This window comes from Penicillium antarcticum (assembly GCF_028974205.1).
Source record: "Penicillium antarcticum strain IBT 31339 chromosome Unknown utg000005l_segment0_segment0, whole genome shotgun sequence".
Taxonomy (NCBI): domain Eukaryota; kingdom Fungi; phylum Ascomycota; class Eurotiomycetes; order Eurotiales; family Aspergillaceae; genus Penicillium; species Penicillium antarcticum.
In genome coordinates this window covers 376,420-393,153 of record NW_026695303.1, presented here as the reverse complement: position 1 = coordinate 393,153, position 16,734 = coordinate 376,420, and the positions used below count along the sequence as shown (strand labels likewise).

Genomic DNA, 16,734 nt, shown 5'->3' with positions numbered 1-16,734 from the left:
CATGTATCTGAAGATAACACTGGAATCAAGAACGGGTTGACCCTGCACATGTTTTGTTTGTACTGTGGGCTGTGTCAGTCTTGGGCAAGTCCGATAAGACCGAAAGACCTGTAAATCCGACCAGGTGGTCAAGACCCTGCCAAGTATCCGACCCAGTCATGGTGGATAAAGAGCATCTAATCTCCGAATCGATCATCACCACCCCTATCTGCTCTGGGGCCCAATCTGTGGAGGTCCACAAATGACCACATACAGTACTCCGTGCAGACCGCGCCTATAAATCCTCAACTTGAATGATAGTCTGTAGTCGAGCTTTCAATCTGACTTGCAGAGCTCTACTGTGCACATGCATGGCAATTTCCTAGATCCTCCACTCGATTCCTGTTTCAGATATTGTAACCTGACCGGTCCAGCCTCATGAACCAAGTACTAAATATGTATGGCATGATATGTAGCCCAATAATGTTTGTGATATTCGCCGAATCAAGTGAACTATGTTGGTCTGTTTCATACATTTGCTTTGCATACTCTGTTAATGTCTGCGCTCGTCAGCTGCTCAATTGACTTGGGAAAACTCTCCCCTGCATGTTGCAGTAATGACAGCTGTCGAACGTAAGGACACGGGATGAAAATTAAGATATGCTAGATGATCATCGAATACGTCAACCTAATTCACCCCGGACAATCATGGTTCCCCCAATCCTCAGTCCCCGAGGTGTCTTATATATGTAGCCTAACACTACATAACTTGGAGTAACAGAAACTATAAACAATCCTTCACGTATGTCTTCTTATCAATGTATCCATGCAACCGCGAACCAAACAACTGCCGGTAATTGATACAGTAAAGGCTTAAGCCACACCCAAATGAAATGAAAAAAAGTGGCCCAAAGCACACACTAGAAGACGTTGAAAACCGCTGGTTGGCCGCCAAAGTCCACCGGCCCGATCGACTTACAGGCTTAGCGTCCATCCGCAAAACAAGGCACAAGGAGGCTAATCCTCCACACCCTGTCTCGCGTCTTTCTGTGGCCACTAGGAGGGGGTCAATTGTCTCGCTTCAGCGGAGATGAGTGGTTTTGTCTTGTTTCTGGAGATGCGAGTACGAGAACGGCGTTCGCCGGCCTTTTCACTGCCACTGCCGAGACATATGGTCTCATTATTTGTTACTGCTAGGCTGTTCGACATTTCCGTTGTTAATCTGACTGAGTCACTAAGTACAACGGCGTGAAATAGCGTGTGACCAGAGGGCTTTAGCTGTTTATGATAGGTCAATTGCTATTGGGCTTGTCTAGGAATTCTTGATGCATCCGCGTGTTTCCGGGTTTAGGGCTTGGGCCCCTGCGAAATTAACGGGTTTCAGGGTTAATTAATGGCAAACCGGTATCAAATTATGACATCTGTGGCTATCATTTCAGTACAGAGTATAGCTCCCTAGCCATAACATAACTTGATACTGTTTGCGGGCGCTGCAAACGTGGTTACCCCTGGCTATCTATTTCCGGCTGCATTATTCATGATTTCATGTGAAGCACTTGGTACATGTACAGTAAGTATTGTATTGCTCCACAATCCCCCAGGTCTGGACCTGCAAATCGATGCTAGCTCTAGCCCTTTCTATTCAACTTCTATCTACAGTATACAGTACTGTATACACTGTACAGTGCATATTCCACGTTCAATACCATAGTAAATCCCCGATATCAACCCCCCGAGTCAGGTACATCCCTTGATCAAACTGCAATCGGAACGTCGATCACTGTGGCATGCTGGGATTGACAACACCGCCCCCTTTAGCCGATCCTGATCATCCCTTGGAACTCAGCCTCTCAGCCTCCATGCAGTAATGCTAGCTTATGATTTGGAGTTTTGTGTTCTTCAAAGATTATCAGAGTAAAAAAGAGCAAAAGCCCCTTGGTGTTTACTTCGTGCGACTACCCTAACATTGCAGTACTTGCAAGTTCTCTTTCTTGCAAGGTTCAAGAGAATGTCGGATGCCGGAGTGGAGGAGGGCGAGGGGGTTCCCCCTCTTGTTTCCCTGTCGTATGACAGTCTGGTTGTTAAATTTTGTTTTTTGATTTTTGTCGATCGGACAAACGTCCATGTGGTACTTTTGTACTTACCTGTAGGATCTATCGGGTGACAGGTAGGTTGTGTCTGTGTAGCTTATACCTGATTGTTGATTTAGTTCAAATATGCGCATGTTGAGCTGCATTGACATACTGTACTGTGTTTGTATAGTACTTTGACTGTGCTAGGTACAGGTAGAACTTGCAGATACTATTGAATTCAGCAAAACAAAGTGCCTAACAAGGTTCTGTGTGATTCGGCCGTGACTTGACAGGTCTGCATCTCTGCCACTCATCACGTAGATAGTGGGTTTCCGAGTGGATGTGGTGACGGAGGCCAGCACGCGGCCGATATCAAGTACGATATCAAGTACGCGTCAATAGTCAATTGACGTTAAGTAGACCACTGTTCTACTGTTATAAGTTATACTAAGTTATAGATGAAGTATAAGAGGCGAAGCTTGTCGATCGTACCGTACTGTAAGGCGTATCTCGTGTACTGAATGAATCGGGAAAAAAGAAAAAAAAAAGAAATTCGAGTTAATTATAGATATGCCCACCCTCCACTATGCTATGTACATACCAACGCTCACAGTAGAAGAGCAGCAAAAACACATAGGTTTTGACGGGGCTTTATGCTTATACATATGCTCTCACATTTCCAGGGACATGAGGTTTCATGTTCCTTGAAAGTCCCAAAGTTCCCCCGAATTAATTGCGTGGCCATGGATAGGGCCGTTGAAGGAGAACAGGGAAGAGCGAAAATTGGGAGAAAACGCCCAAGAAAAAAAAAAAGACAAAAATCAGAAGAAAAGACACAGACAATAGTATCGACAAGAGAATAGTTAGTAAACAGTATACAAAGTACAGTGAAGAAAAAGCAAATAACCGCATCCAGACTTATCATCCGTTTCCGGAGGGGACGTTGAATCGAAAAAAAGAAGCTTACGAGCGCGTACAATCTTCCTTTCTTCCCAATCCGACACTTCAACACCTACGTGCTCCCCCCTCTACTCCCTTCCTGTTTCTTCTCTCCTTCAACTCTTTCACATTGGCCCTCATTCAGCTTCACTTATAGGCGTCACGCCTTCTTCACCCGGGTCACTCCCGCCTTCCCTCGATGGCTCCTCCTCCACGTTTGCGCATTCTGTCCGGTGAGCTTCGCTTTCACACCTCTCGTTATGGACCATCTAACCGTGTGTGCAGTTGGTGGCAATGCGATTTCTGCCTTCCTCTCATGGCGACTGCAGGCGACAACCTCCTGCGATGTGACTTTGGTCTGGAAATCAGGCTTTGACGCTGTATCACAATATGGTGTCTCATTCAAGTATGTGGCCTGGTCGTGATACTCAGCCAGATGGCTAACCTCCCTGTAGATCCAAAGCATTTGGCAACGAGCGATTTAAGCCCCGACATGGTGAGAATCATCCCCTGAGGCTCTCTTCGCCACTGGCTAACTGGTCTCTAGTCGTTCGTGCTCCCGAAGAGGCTTCCTCTCGCGAAAATGCCTACGACTATGTGATTCTCTGCGTCAAGGCCCTGCCCGATGTCTACGATCTGGCTTCGGTCATCGAATCCGTGGTCACTCCCCAACACACATGTATCCTTGTTAACACCACAAATACCCTTGGCATTGAGGCCCATCTCGAGCAACGGTACCCAACCAACGTCATCCTTTCTCTTGTCTCCAACGTGGAAATCTCCCAGACCGGCCCCAGCGAGTTCGAGCACCTAAGCTCGAGCGAGATCCATGTGGGCGCAACAAACAAACAAACCTCCATTCCTACCTCCATCCAGAATGACATGGCTGCCGCATTGGCGATGACCCTGAACTCTGGTCAGGTCGACTGCAAGGTCTCGGAGAATATTCGCCAGGAGCAATTCGAACGAATGATTGGGTGAGTTCTTTCCGAATCAGCGTCAAAATCTTGCTAACAAGTTGCAGCCCGATCGCGTTCCACCCCGCCAGCGTACTGTTCGAAACCCCCAACCACACACAACTTCTTGAGAAGACCGGCGTTCGCCAAGTCGTAACAGGCATCATTGATGAGTTGATGGAGCTTGCCTCTGCCCAGGGCTGCTCATTCCCTAGCGAGTTTCGGGCGAAGACGATCGAAAAGATGACCGCCACGGATGCTCCGACCACAATGTACCAGGATTTCCAGGCCCGGCGCCCGATAGAGATTGAGACTTTCCTTGGATCCCCGATTAAGCTGGCCCTCGAGTCCAACACTCGTGTGCCCCGGATCGAATCCCTGTACGCAATGCTGCATCACGCCAATATTGTCAATCAGAGCAAGCCCCGACAGGAATCTCCACCTGCATCAGTAATGGGCCAACCCCCGCCACGATTGTCTTCCGCTCCTCAGCAGCGCCCCATGATGAACGGCGGACCTATGAATGGTGGACCCCCACCCATGCGAGCCAGCCGCACACCCTCCGGCATGGGTATCCCTCAACAAAGACGTGGCCCACCCCCAGGCATGATGCGTGGACCTCCCCCAGGTGGTCCAATGGGACCCAACCGAATGCCACGCGACCCATCATTGGAGGGGCTCGAAGAGTTCAGCCATTTGGTGGTATACGACGAGTCCGGCGAGAGCATCCCACACCAGAATGGCAATGGTGCTCTTGAGCCTGGAGCGGCACCAGTATCGGATATAGCATTGCGGGAGCGGGAGTTGGCTCTTCGTCAACGGGAGCTGCAGATCCGGGAACAGGAGATGGGCATGCGCCGGGGTCCCCCTGGCCCTGCACGCCGTGGACCGCCTTCCCGGGCCCCGACAGCATTTGATGAAGAGGACGAGGATTACTTCGACCCCATGGACGGCATGGCCATCCCTCACATTGACCCCGACAGCGTCGACATGATGAGCATGACTTCCCGCCGTGGCCGCAAGGGCCCTACTCACAGTCAATTCCGCAAAAACCCCGAGTTCTCCATCTCCGCACCTCCCAGCCGCCCCTCCTCATCAGCCTTCGGACGGTACTTTGGCAGGAAGCGCGCGAGCGATCGCGTGATGCAGGAAATTCCGGGTCTTCACGATTCCCTCATGGACAACCCGATGATGAGCTACTCTTCCAACAGATATGGTGCCGTTGACCGAAACCAGATGAGCATGGACTCCAGAGCCAACTCCCTCACGGCCAGCCACATGGGTGACTACCCACCGAGGCCCTTCCCTACGAGCCGGCGTAACAGCCAGTCCCCCGGAACTCCCCTCGGCGGACCCCCAGGACCTTCCGGACCCCATGGCCCTCCAGGACCAGGCCCCCGAATGGGTCGCCCCCCAACCGCACATGATCACAGCTTTGGACCCCCTAACGGACCTCACGGTCAACCTTCGCCCCCTGGTAACATGCGAACGCCGGTGCCGCGGTATCCTCCTGGACAGGGAAACGCGGTAGGGCCGCAGCAAGTTGAACAACACTATGGGGTGAGCAATACGTTTCCTACCAAGGGTCCTCTTAAAAACAAAAGTCTGACCGGAAGTGCGAGCGCCAGCGCGGAGAGTGGTGATAGTGGAGCGAGCGCGAACCTCGATTCTGAACCTTCATCTCACAGCAGTCAAGTCAGCCTGGGTCCGGGAGTCGCAGCACCTGTTCGCTGATCCGCGGCTCGATGATTGACTGAATTTCCTTGACGTTTCATTCGGCCTGGACGAACCCTCCAACCGAACCTTGGTCATGTTTGGACCGTTTTGCATCATGGCGTGTCAATTCAGCGGGGATACCATTCTTCGGTCCCAAGGGAGGCACCGGTTAATACTGCTGTTTCGTTTCTTTACATATACATGAGGGACATAGGGGTCTTCATTGCTTTTATTTTCTGTTTCCGGAGTGGATTGGGATATGGGTGTGCGCGTTCTGTCTTGGTTTTTTTTCCGATTTCCCTCTGCATCGAAACTTATCTTCGCGGCATTATCGATTTCTAATGAGGCTGCGCGAGCCAACATGGGACAACTATCCTTCCTCTCTCACACTCTCTGTCCTATCTCCTTTTGTCTTTTTTTCACAGCATGTCGATATAGCGTCGTCGGCAATCTTACCTGCCCATCTTCTCATCTCACTGCATGACTGTACACTACTCGGGCCGGCGCATTCCTTTTCTGTGGACTCGTATACGCCTGTCTTTGCTTTATCTGTTTTACCACCATTTGCTGGGCACTTCCTTCCTTTGCTTTTTCCTTGTCTCTACAGCCCTCTGGTTTTGGCGCATTCCAAAAGAGCCGGAGGTTGATTTATGTTGAGTTGCCTTCTGGGTCTGCGCTTTGCTGGGCATTAATGAGTGTGACTGTTCGGTCTGGACAGACTGTATCCTTCTGAATTGATAGACCTTCCGTTATATCATCTATGTTCAAAATAGAATAGATAATTTGCTCTAGAATCACTCGAGTATGGTATACGGTAGCGTATCACCACGTGATGTAAACATCCCCTCCCAACAATTAACACTTCAACCCAACTCCACCCAGCACCAAAACTAGACCACCAAACCAAACCAACAAAAACACCCAAAATGCCTATCCCCCCAATCCACCGCCGCCATGACTCAACACAAACAACCTATAACCCCGGCCCCTCGATGCCCCCAAACCCATACAATCAAACCCAAACCTTCACCCAAACAACAAGCACACAACCCCAAATCCCCTCCTCCACTCCCTCAATGTCTCAAGCCAAGACCCGCCAATATGCCCATTTACACGCCCAACTCACCCAGTTAAACGCTAACCTCGCTGACACGGAAAACTTGCTTCGTATGACTGCTGTACAGGCGGGTGATATGCGTTTCCTGGGTGGGTATATGGGGGCTCTGTTTATGGGCTCTGCTAAGGTTCTTGGGGAAGAGGGAGTTCGCGCGAATGCCGATTTGGATTCTAGGGATGCGGTTGTTAAGGAGGGCGGCGAGGAGGAGTGAGTTGATTGAGTTGGTTGAGTTGGAGAGTTCATTGAATTGGGATTTTCTATGGGTCTGGCATGGGAAGATGCAGAGCGATGGTTGGCCTTTGGTGAGTTACATGGTCATGATTCTATTTCTATGGATATTGCTAACTTTCTTCATATGTATAGCTCAGCGAAGATATCTTCTCTCACTGTCCATCTGGGCCTGGATATCGAGTATACACAAGTGACCATCACGATCAGTCAACGACAAACTGTCCACCGAGAATAATGGCCGGCTCATCGATATTGTGGTGCTCGTAGCTGTGATCATGTCAGCCCTGTTCAACCTCCATCTTCACACTTCACATCCGGACAGTGTCGCCTCTGCAAGAATATCCAGTCTTACCTGAGTGTACCAATACCACCAGCCTCAAGAATCAGGGAAGTCTCCGTCAGCGGCTTCCCAACCCAGCGCATGGCAAATGCGCGCAAGATATGTCCATGCGCAACGACGAGCACATCGCCCTTTGCATCGTCGGAATTCCCAAAGCAGGAACGCTGGTATTTTTCTCTGATCTCGGCGATTAGAGCGTCAAGACGGCGGATGACATCTTCAGGGGATCTATGGGAGTTAATCATATTAGCATGGATACCAGAAATGCAAAAGCAATCAAGTACCACCACAACCACACATGTACCATAAACAAGGAAACAGAAAGAAAAAAAGGAAAAAAAGGAAAAAAAGGGTATAACTCACTCTCCACCAGGGCATCCATCCGTCCAAATATTCCAAGGCCCCTCACCCCTCTCAGCCCTCATCTCCCGAATCTGCTTACTAGTCAAGCCCTCATAATCACCATAATCCCACTCGCGCACAGCATCCGTAATCTCAACCTTCGCCTCCGTCCGAATAGCCTCTTCCTCCTCAGACTTGCGCTGCTCATTCCAAGGGAGACGTTCGCGACAGCCGATCTCGAGGAGTTCGAGGGTTCGTTGGGCGCGGGTGCGGGGTGAGACGAAGCTATACATTATTTAGTTTGGGTCTTGGGTAGAGGTATCATATAGATATGATATGAAAGTGCATTGGAATTTCTGGATAAGATGGTGCTTACATGTGCGCCAGCTTCTTCGGGACGACTAGTCTATCATCGCCGAATAGTGCTTTCCCGGTTGCGCGGATACGTTTCTCGCCGTTTGCTGTTAGCGGGAGGTCAGTTTCGCCGGTGTGTCGGCCGTTTAGAGACCACTCAGTTTCGCCGTGGCGGATGATGAAGCAGCGGGGTGACATTGTTCAGGATTGTGCAGGTAGGATTAGATTGTAAAGTGTACGGTGAGAGTGATAGTGAGAGTGAGGTTGAGGTTGGAGGGTTCCCTGTTATCCTGCGTCATGGTGGGTCCGGCTCCACTTTGGATCTATGGAGTTCGTGTCTTTTCGACTCTAATTTTGTCGGTTTTCTGTTTAGAAATTATTGGTGTATATTGCAAAATTTAGATAGAACAGTGCTTACGCTTAGGTACTTAGTGCCCATGTCTCCCCAACATCGAGGCCAGATTGGGATTAGGAAGGCAATCTGAAACCGACGAAGTCACGGATATGCGGTCAACATAATGCGCACGGCTGATGTATCCGATATAGGCTGCGGATTACTTTGTGGACCGAATCTTTGAATCTTCTGGAAAAAACCCACAGTTGCTAACATGCAACCTCGTTCATTGAACGCCAGAATTGTGTACTCAAGGGGTGTGGTACGAGACTATACGGCTCCAGTTGTAAAGGTATGGCTGACCTAAAAAAGAGGTATATAAGCCCTGTCGCTAGCATGCTTCTACTTACTTTTCCACGTTGTCTCAGTGTCTTCATTTCAATCCATTGATTTGATTTTGTCACATATATTCAATTATGGCGCTTACGAAGAAGCCCTACTTTGAGCTTACTGGAGGATGGCTCACATTTTGGCTCACGCTATGTCTTCCATGTCCGTATACTATTGCAGTTGAGAGATGCTAACATGAATGGCATTATAGAAAACCGAACCTTGGAAACCATGGACGTATACTATTGTTCCAACCCACCGCTCATTGTTGCTGGCGATGCGGATTCAATTCGTCTACCACGAAGACGAAGAGGTCCAGAAGAATGCGAAGGAGGCTGTCGTTGGTGCTGGATATGCAAAGCATTCAAACTAGGTGGTGTTACTACAGTGATGTTATACTGATGTATAGCGAAGTATGACCTAAATGTTGAATGTTGCATATCTTGTTCGTGTTGAGAATTCCTTTTTCAACAGGATCTCATAAATGTGTACACAGTCGCATGAAGTATTGAAAAGTTTCTATACGAAAGCCTTGAAGCGAGTGTAGTCTGTCAAGGGGCTGTGTATCTGGGGAGAGAACGGGAAATCCCGGCATTCTCCCAAGACTTCTAAACAAAGCCGTCGCAGCTCCGGGGAAGAGAAACGACCCTGGAGTCTGTCGGAATCCACAGCGCATACCTAGTGCCTACACGGGCGTTGATCAAGTGGATCTCTCGGGTTCGCGGAGAAAGATTGCCCAGCTTGGCCCGAATTTGGCAGTTTGCGGTAATTAATCGCGTGCAAAAGGAAAGCCACCAATACGCAAGTCGTATAACATTCAAGTTTATCTTGGTTGGATCTCGGTAGACTCACGTTCATCTTCATCGCTAGATATAGCTTGAACGACGTCTGTGGCTGCTCTGTTGTTCTGTGATCTTGTTCTGACGCATTAACAGGGCTGATATATCGAGACATTCTTACAGATATCTTCCATAGGGCTAGTCTGTTATTTATATAGCAATGCAGCAGCCTGCGAGCAAGCTTGTAAAACATCTGAACGTTTTAACAAGCCGGATTCAAATCCATTTTACCCATAGCTTTGAGCGCATTCGTTCGCAGATCATCGACTAGCAGAACCAACCCTTCAAAGCGATTATTCTCAGTACCAAGGACCTCATCTCGTGTGAGCACGATTCGCCGTCTATTGGAATGTTGCGGACGCGGGAAGATGGGCTATATCAGAGTTAGTCACAAACTGGACGGTTGGTGGGTAATCGTTCTGACTATACCTCTGCTTGAATGTTTTTTGTCCAACGCCGATAGACTCGAAGCTGTCCTGCCACTGTGTCCTTTGGAAGATTCCACCATTCAATGAGAATGAGGACCTGGAGATTTGGTGCAGCCTTTTGAAGCCATAGAATGGCTGAATCAGAGGATCGGGGAATCGACCATCTAGATTCTACCACAATTCGGGGAAATGTTCCAACCGGACATGCGATTCCTATGTCAACATCTTTGACGGCATATGCATACGGCTTTTCAAAACCCATAGTTGCTGCAAGAGCTTGTCAGCTTAGCCTGCAAGTAGCATTCGTTCATCTGGATCACACACTGCAATTGTCAAATATATTCAAAGTTTTCTCCTCGTCCTTTGAGATAAGCCCTTCTTCACACCATTCAAATAGGCCGCTCATAAGCCAGTTTCGGTGACATTTATGGAGAAATGTATGAGTGACCTTTAAACGTAACTCCTCTGTGGCAGGGTTGTAAGACATACTAAAAGTGTGAAAGATGACGGATTAGCCACAGAACTGAACTGCAAGAAAATGACATATGGCTTACCGTGCATCGCGCTTGGTCAACATTTTATCATTGCTGAGTTCATGGGCAGCTAAAAGTCCAGTCTCAGGCTTGATTTTCTTCCAAATGAACTCTTGGGGCAGCTTTGCTTGGTTCATAGTCATAGTGACCTGCTCTATCAAATCATTGTCGGAAAGAGCTGGTTGAGAGCTAGGCATAACGCACAGACGGGTCGGCTCACGCAAAGGCATTTCCACGGTGATGGGAAAATATTTCCTCAAGAGCATTCAAGTAGAGGTGAGGTGGGATGGGATGAGCTTGTGTAATTGTGAGTTGATTCCATATAGTGTTTCTGAAATCTCGTCGGATCATGGTTAGGTCATTTCGAGAGACAAAAACAGAAATTTGCTAGCTAAAAAGCTTATTAACCAGCCTATCTACCTTTCCCTGGAGAGAGGGCGTATATAGAGCTTCATAATTATCGATCTCTTCCTTCAGCCCACCAAGGCTCAAATCTGCAGTTCCTGGCCAAACATATTTGGTCCTGCAGATTAGCTTCCACCCAATGAAAGTAATAACAAAGAAACCGATCATGCCGTAGTCCAAGAAGAACCACATCACATCCCATCCACCCTTCATAAATAGATCATATCCGCCTGCCAGAACCATAAAGCTCGTACCGCCCATAGCTAGGTAAGAAGTATAAGGCTGGAATTTGCCCTTGTAGGGAAGAGTGTCGCGTGAAATTTCTTGCTTTGCCAGCGCAGAGTAGAAGTGTCGATATGTCAGAGCCGTAAATCCATAGTTGATTAACTGGCAACATGTAACGAGATCGACAAGATATGTCATGACTTCTGCAGAAGAGCTGTTCACTTGTAGAAATGCGAGTAGACAGAACGAGAGAGAAAATAGAAGTGCCCAGAGGGGTACACCACTCTTGGTGCACCAAGAGAGGAACCGTGGCGCATGTCCTTCAAGTGACATTCCGTGTAGAGTGCGAGTCGCTGCAAATAGGAGGCCGTTTCCAGCACTGAATATTGATGTCATGATAAGGGCATTGACGAGATGCGGCAGGCCATGGATCTTAAGCCGTTGCATCGCAATAACATAGGGTCTAAGCTGGTATTAGTGAGCCACATCTCGATGCGAAAGAAGCGACTTACGATGCTGCACCTGTGCCAGACCCAGAAATATCTCCTCCTAAGATAGAAAGTAGAGTAGAATCGTTATATGGGATGACGATGCCCATGCAAAGAGCTGAACCCACGAAGAATATCAAGATGCGCCAGACAAACGATCGATAAGCCGGAGGAAGAATCTTTCGAGGATTCTCTGCCTCAGCAGCGACCATAGATATGTACTCTGGTCCGCAGATCCTTGGAGTGTTAATAAAATGTCCCCAATTGGAGAGTAGAATACTCACGAGAAAGTAGCCTGATACACACAGGAAAGGACGCCCAAGAATCGACCTGTTCGCCCGGGAACAAGATGGTCAACGAATGCTCCCGGATTGTCCCAATATCGGAATCCGTATCGATCGTGCAACGGGCTACCTCCTAGCATAGTAATGAATGTGAAGCAGAATAACCCAATCATCAAGATGACTTTGAAGATTGATAGGTAGAACTCGGAAACTCCAAAGTACTTCACACTAATCGCGTTAAGCAAAGCATAGAGAACAATCATCGCGACGATGATAGCCTCAACGGGCACCTTGTCTGTCCAAAATGTGATCATGATGTTCATAGCAACCATCTCGAAAGGCACAAGGAATGCCATGTTGAGAAAGAAGTTCCAGGCCATGGCAAAGCCTAGCGCACCATCAACCCACTCACTACCAAAGCGAATGAAGGGTGATGGCACTGGGAGATAGGTCACCATCTCGGCGAAGCACTCGTTCACTGCCCACATAATCATCCCCCATAGAACAAAGGCAATAAAGAGACCAGCAGGTCCTCCTTTTGGCAAGGCCGAGCCCATCTGAACATATAAAGCTAGGTATTTGGTAAGCTTTGTTTCTTGGAGATAGCCGTCGACTTACAAGTTCCAATTGCCCCGCCAATTGCAAATAACTGCACTTCCTTTCCGCGTAATTTACGATGTAAAGCTTGTGAGCCGGCAGCTATATTTGAGACAGTTCCAAACGTCGCATTATCCGTAGCTTCGGGAGTAGGTTCACTGCTTGTGAACGAAGGTGGCCCCTTTTCAGGGTACTTAGGGGTAGCCATGTTTTCCTAGCTAGTCAGGGAGGACTCAAAGGAGAGGTAGCTCGAATGATCCTAGTGAGGCAGTAGCAACTTTTGTTGACACATTCCGACGTGCTTGTGGCATGTCTGTAACGCTGGCATCGCATCTGTTTATAAAAATGTTCATCAGTGAGTGATAAAAGCCTGGAATCATTATGACTGGGGTATCAGGAAGCTCTATGGTACTAAGATTGTTAATATTAGTGTCAAAGCGCTTTCATAAGACCTGCTCATTGGATAATCATAAGATATCAACCAAGAGTCATTCGTCGATACAAACCGAGAGGATTATCGAAGTATCGGAACTGCCGACAACCTTGTCTCACTGCTTTATCTACTGAACTAAATTAACATAGCGGCTCGTCCGATAAATGCTCTTTCTTTCAACCTTGCCTTGTTGCATAGGAATATGGGAGCTAACTGGAGTATCATTCTCGGGCTATATCTGTACAAAGGATTTGATTGATTTAGCTCAAATTTGTATTGATCTATCTTCCCCTTCATAAGATTGTATAACGCAGTTGCTAATACTTGAAATTGCCATTGCACATATAATCCTCGTACTGATAGTGAGGCTGAAATTCAGTGAACAGCGTCTCCTACATGTTGATTAGTACTGTATCCAAAACCTTGGGATCGAGGGAACTTACAGGAGTGCTCGCCATCTTGAAGTTATAGGCAGCCTCTTCGTCGCTCACAATATTCTTCTCCAACTCCACCCGATGGGTTAGCAACTGGATCTTGCAACTCCTTTCCATCAGACAGAAAAGATAGGCTGCCTCATCGACCGTCTCTCCTACAGTAAGAAGTCCATGGTTCATTAAGATGGCTGCCTTGCCATTACCCAGGCTCTCGGAAATCTTCTCTCCTTCTGATGACTCGTTTGCAATGCCCCCATAATCCGAGTACACGGAGTGAGCCTTATAAAAGTAGCAAACATCCTGATTGATCATATCGAGCGGCTTTGCAAAGGCAGACCAGGCCCTGCCATACAGGGAATGTGTATGGCATATAGCGTGCACGTCTTTGCGAGAACGATGCACCGCACTGTGGATCTGGAAGCCAGCAGCATTGATAGACCCACCCATGTTTCCGTCCATAACATCGCCATCCAACCCCACACATATCATGTCGCTTGCCTTCAGCATCCCAAAGTGGACTCCTAGCGGGTTGATCCAGAATCGATCTTCGAACTCGGGGTCTCGCACGCTGATGTGCCCTGATATGCCTTCCGCATAGCCCTCGCGCGCAAAGACTCTGAACGAGCCCGCCATGTGTTCAAGCTGCCACTGTCGCTTCTTGGTAATTGAAGCGAATTCGGGGATCCCGGGAAGTGCTTTGCCTCCGTGGGCCATAGCAGCCATCGCGTCGATGGGTTTAGTGCTTGGTTGAACACCAGGGAGGACACCTAGTTGAGCTGCAGAGGGTGCCATTGTTACTGATGTGAACATGCGGGGGAGACAGGTAAAGTGATCAGGGCTTGGTTTTGAAGTATCCTGACTTCCCGACTGAACTCCGTGCAGATCGGCATTTTCCCAAATTTAAATCCTGCCAAAAGAGCAAATTTGCTACTCAACCTACATGAGGGCTTCCTCGGAAATCGGCCTGTCCGATTATACAAATGCGCCAAGAGATAACTGGCCTTGGGGTTGCGGAGTTTCCGACGTGAAGTTGGAAAACGATAAGACATGCGGAGTATCTCAACCTCAACATCCAACTTCCTGTTCCAAAGGACACACCGTTGAGATGACCAGGAGTGTTGTACACAAAGGTTGGTAGGAACAGATACACTACATGTTCACGAGTGCTAATGGTTACAGCCTTTGAATCTCTGTCAGAAAACACAGGATACATTGCAGCCCTCATTTTCTCCAGCTATATCTTCTACCACCTCATCTACCAGCCTTTACTGGCCACTCCCCTGCGAAGGATCCCAGGTCCAAAGGCTTTTGCTGCAACCAAGTGGCGACTGGCGCTTGCCGACTATCATGGAGTCAGAACTCAATGCATTAACTCTATCCACCAGAGATATGGAACCGTAGCGCGCATCGGTACAAAAGAGGTGTCATTTTCCTCTCTTTCCGCGTTGCGAACGATCTATGGTGCAGGATCGGGATTTGAGAGAACAGATTTCTACAGAATGTTTGACGTCTATGGACGACAAAACCTGTTTTCCTTTGCTGGCACAAAGCAACATGCCGAGAGAAAGAAGTTACTCGCCCATGCTTACTCCAAAAGCGTGGTATTGTCACCCAACGCGATTGCAAAGCCCTTGATAGAGAAGAATGTGAAGAGCTACTTGGATCTGTTAGAAGGGGAGAAAGATGTGGCCGAGGGAATATTCCAAAGCCTTCATTGGTTTAGTCTCGACAGTATTACCGGCTTTCTTTACGGAGATCAGCACGGGGGAACTCATGCGCTCAGAGGAAATGACTTAGACAGAAGAATGCTGAGCGACATTATCGACCCTAGTCGACGAAAGCTAAGCTGGTATGCGGTACACTTGAAGAAATATACAAAGTGGCTCTATACACGGACGGGAGCCATGGAGAAAGCTATCACGAAATTGGGGCTACTGCCTATGCAAAAGCCTGCAACCTATACGGGCATTCGCGCATATGCGCTCCAATCCTGGACCGGTTTTGAGACTGCTGCAACGGAAAAAGACTCGGAGCAGGATTTGGCTATCATCGATAAGTTGTGGCGGCACAGCAAATCCGGCAAAGGTATTCGCCTCGATGGTCTTGATATGGCCTCCGAATTAGCCGATCATCTATTAGCCGGCATTGATACGACAAGCGATACTTTGATGTTCGCGATATGGGCTCTTTCTCGTCCTGAGAATAAGATCTATCAGGAGATATTGATAAAAGAACTTGACACAATTCTTAACACGGATTGCAACCAAGACGGTAATCCGCTTGCCGAAGTCGCAGACCGATTGCCTTACCTTGATGCTGTTCTCAAAGAAACGCTTCGGTTATATGCCCCCCTACCAGCATCCGAGCCACGATCAATGTCGGTTGATACGACAATTGACGGTTATCTCATCCCAGCCGGAACGGTTGTGAGCATGTCACCGTATACACTTCATCGAAATCCTGACGTATTCTCGGAGCCTTTGAAGTTCAACCCTGAGAGGTGGCTCGGTCATTGCGCAGATCTTGCAGAGATGAAAAAATGGTTCTGGGCGTTCTCTAGTGGAGGTCGCATGTGCATTGGCTTGCAGTAAGTGTGACTCGGGGAAGGCGAATTAAAATTTCGCTGACCAAATATCTAGTCTTGCCATGGCGGAAATGACAACATTGCTTGCTGCTATCTACAGAAAGTACACTACTAGTGGGTATGAGAAGCAGAAAGGTGTGAGTCCTGGGATTACAAGCCGGTTTGAGGTCTTCTATGATGAGACTTTCCCCAGATTTGAGGTATGTGGCTCCGACCCGTTCTATTTGCATAATGAATGCTTATAGTCTTTGTTTAAGGAACACGAATGTTGGATCAGTTTCAGAAACCGCGAGAATTCCATAGTCGATTGATGTAAATCTTGGGAAAAGATCGTAATCTGAACCAACATAGCTGCTTCATCACCTTACGTGCCTCTTCAATACAACGAAATATGATAAAGATAACCACTTCCCAGGATAACATAGTACTAAAAGTAGGATAGAGCGGTCGGACACGTACTATCTTCGTATCAAACATGTACTTCACATTTCATTGGTCAATATATAGGCCTTCTTGTAGGGGTGGAAACGCCATACCAATCGAGACTCAATTCATCCTCGGGATCAGAATCAGGATCAGAATCATCGACTAATCTTATATAGATAGAGAGAAAAGACATTTGTCTATATGCAAGAACTATTAAGAGGGCACGATTAAGGGATGCAGTTCTAGTCCAAGAATGTCATGCCTTTCGCATGTCTATTCACAAACATA

The 16,734-nt window shown here is 48.0% G+C and overlaps 6 protein-coding genes across 6 annotated transcripts; 3 read left to right on the top strand and 3 right to left on the bottom strand.

The window, feature by feature from the left end:
- Positions 1–3,189: 3,189 nt before the first annotated feature.
- On the top strand, positions 3,190–5,680 carry N7508_004799 (ketopantoate reductase family protein; the record flags this gene model as incomplete). Its single annotated transcript, XM_058462865.1, has 5 exons — positions 3,190–3,223; positions 3,276–3,396; positions 3,446–3,486; positions 3,538–3,967; positions 4,015–5,680. 5 exons carry the CDS (start codon positions 3,190–3,192, stop codon positions 5,678–5,680), a joined length of 2,292 nt encoding a protein of 763 aa, XP_058319343.1.
- Positions 5,681–6,588: 908 nt separating this feature from the next.
- N7508_004798 (DASH complex subunit HSK3 family protein) lies at positions 6,589–6,990 on the top strand (the record flags this gene model as incomplete). The annotated part of the gene is made up of 1 exon (XM_058462864.1): positions 6,589–6,990. One exon carries the CDS (start codon positions 6,589–6,591, stop codon positions 6,988–6,990), a length of 402 nt encoding a protein of 133 aa, XP_058319342.1.
- Positions 6,991–7,213: 223 nt separating this feature from the next.
- N7508_004797 (histidine phosphatase family protein) lies at positions 7,214–8,244 on the bottom strand (the record flags this gene model as incomplete). The annotated part of the gene is made up of 4 exons (XM_058462863.1): positions 7,214–7,277; positions 7,363–7,578; positions 7,714–7,977; positions 8,069–8,244. 4 exons carry the CDS (start codon positions 8,242–8,244, stop codon positions 7,214–7,216), a joined length of 720 nt encoding a protein of 239 aa, XP_058319341.1.
- Positions 8,245–9,811: 1,567 nt separating this feature from the next.
- Positions 9,812–12,777, bottom strand: N7508_004796 (uncharacterized protein; the record flags this gene model as incomplete). The annotated part of the gene is made up of 8 exons (XM_058462862.1): positions 9,812–9,982; positions 10,039–10,304; positions 10,362–10,525; positions 10,592–10,692; positions 10,991–11,663; positions 11,713–11,925; positions 11,973–12,543; positions 12,591–12,777. 8 exons carry the CDS (start codon positions 12,775–12,777, stop codon positions 9,812–9,814), a joined length of 2,346 nt encoding a protein of 781 aa, XP_058319340.1.
- Positions 12,778–13,319: 542 nt separating this feature from the next.
- Positions 13,320–14,228, bottom strand: N7508_004795 (uncharacterized protein; the record flags this gene model as incomplete). The annotated part of the gene is made up of 2 exons (XM_058462861.1): positions 13,320–13,394; positions 13,446–14,228. 2 exons carry the CDS (start codon positions 14,226–14,228, stop codon positions 13,320–13,322), a joined length of 858 nt encoding a protein of 285 aa, XP_058319339.1.
- Positions 14,229–14,376: 148 nt separating this feature from the next.
- Positions 14,377–16,331, top strand: N7508_004794 (cytochrome P450; the record flags this gene model as incomplete). Its single annotated transcript, XM_058462860.1, has 4 exons — positions 14,377–14,566; positions 14,616–16,023; positions 16,076–16,220; positions 16,266–16,331. 4 exons carry the CDS (start codon positions 14,377–14,379, stop codon positions 16,329–16,331), a joined length of 1,809 nt encoding a protein of 602 aa, XP_058319338.1.
- Positions 16,332–16,734: the final 403 nt, after the last annotated feature.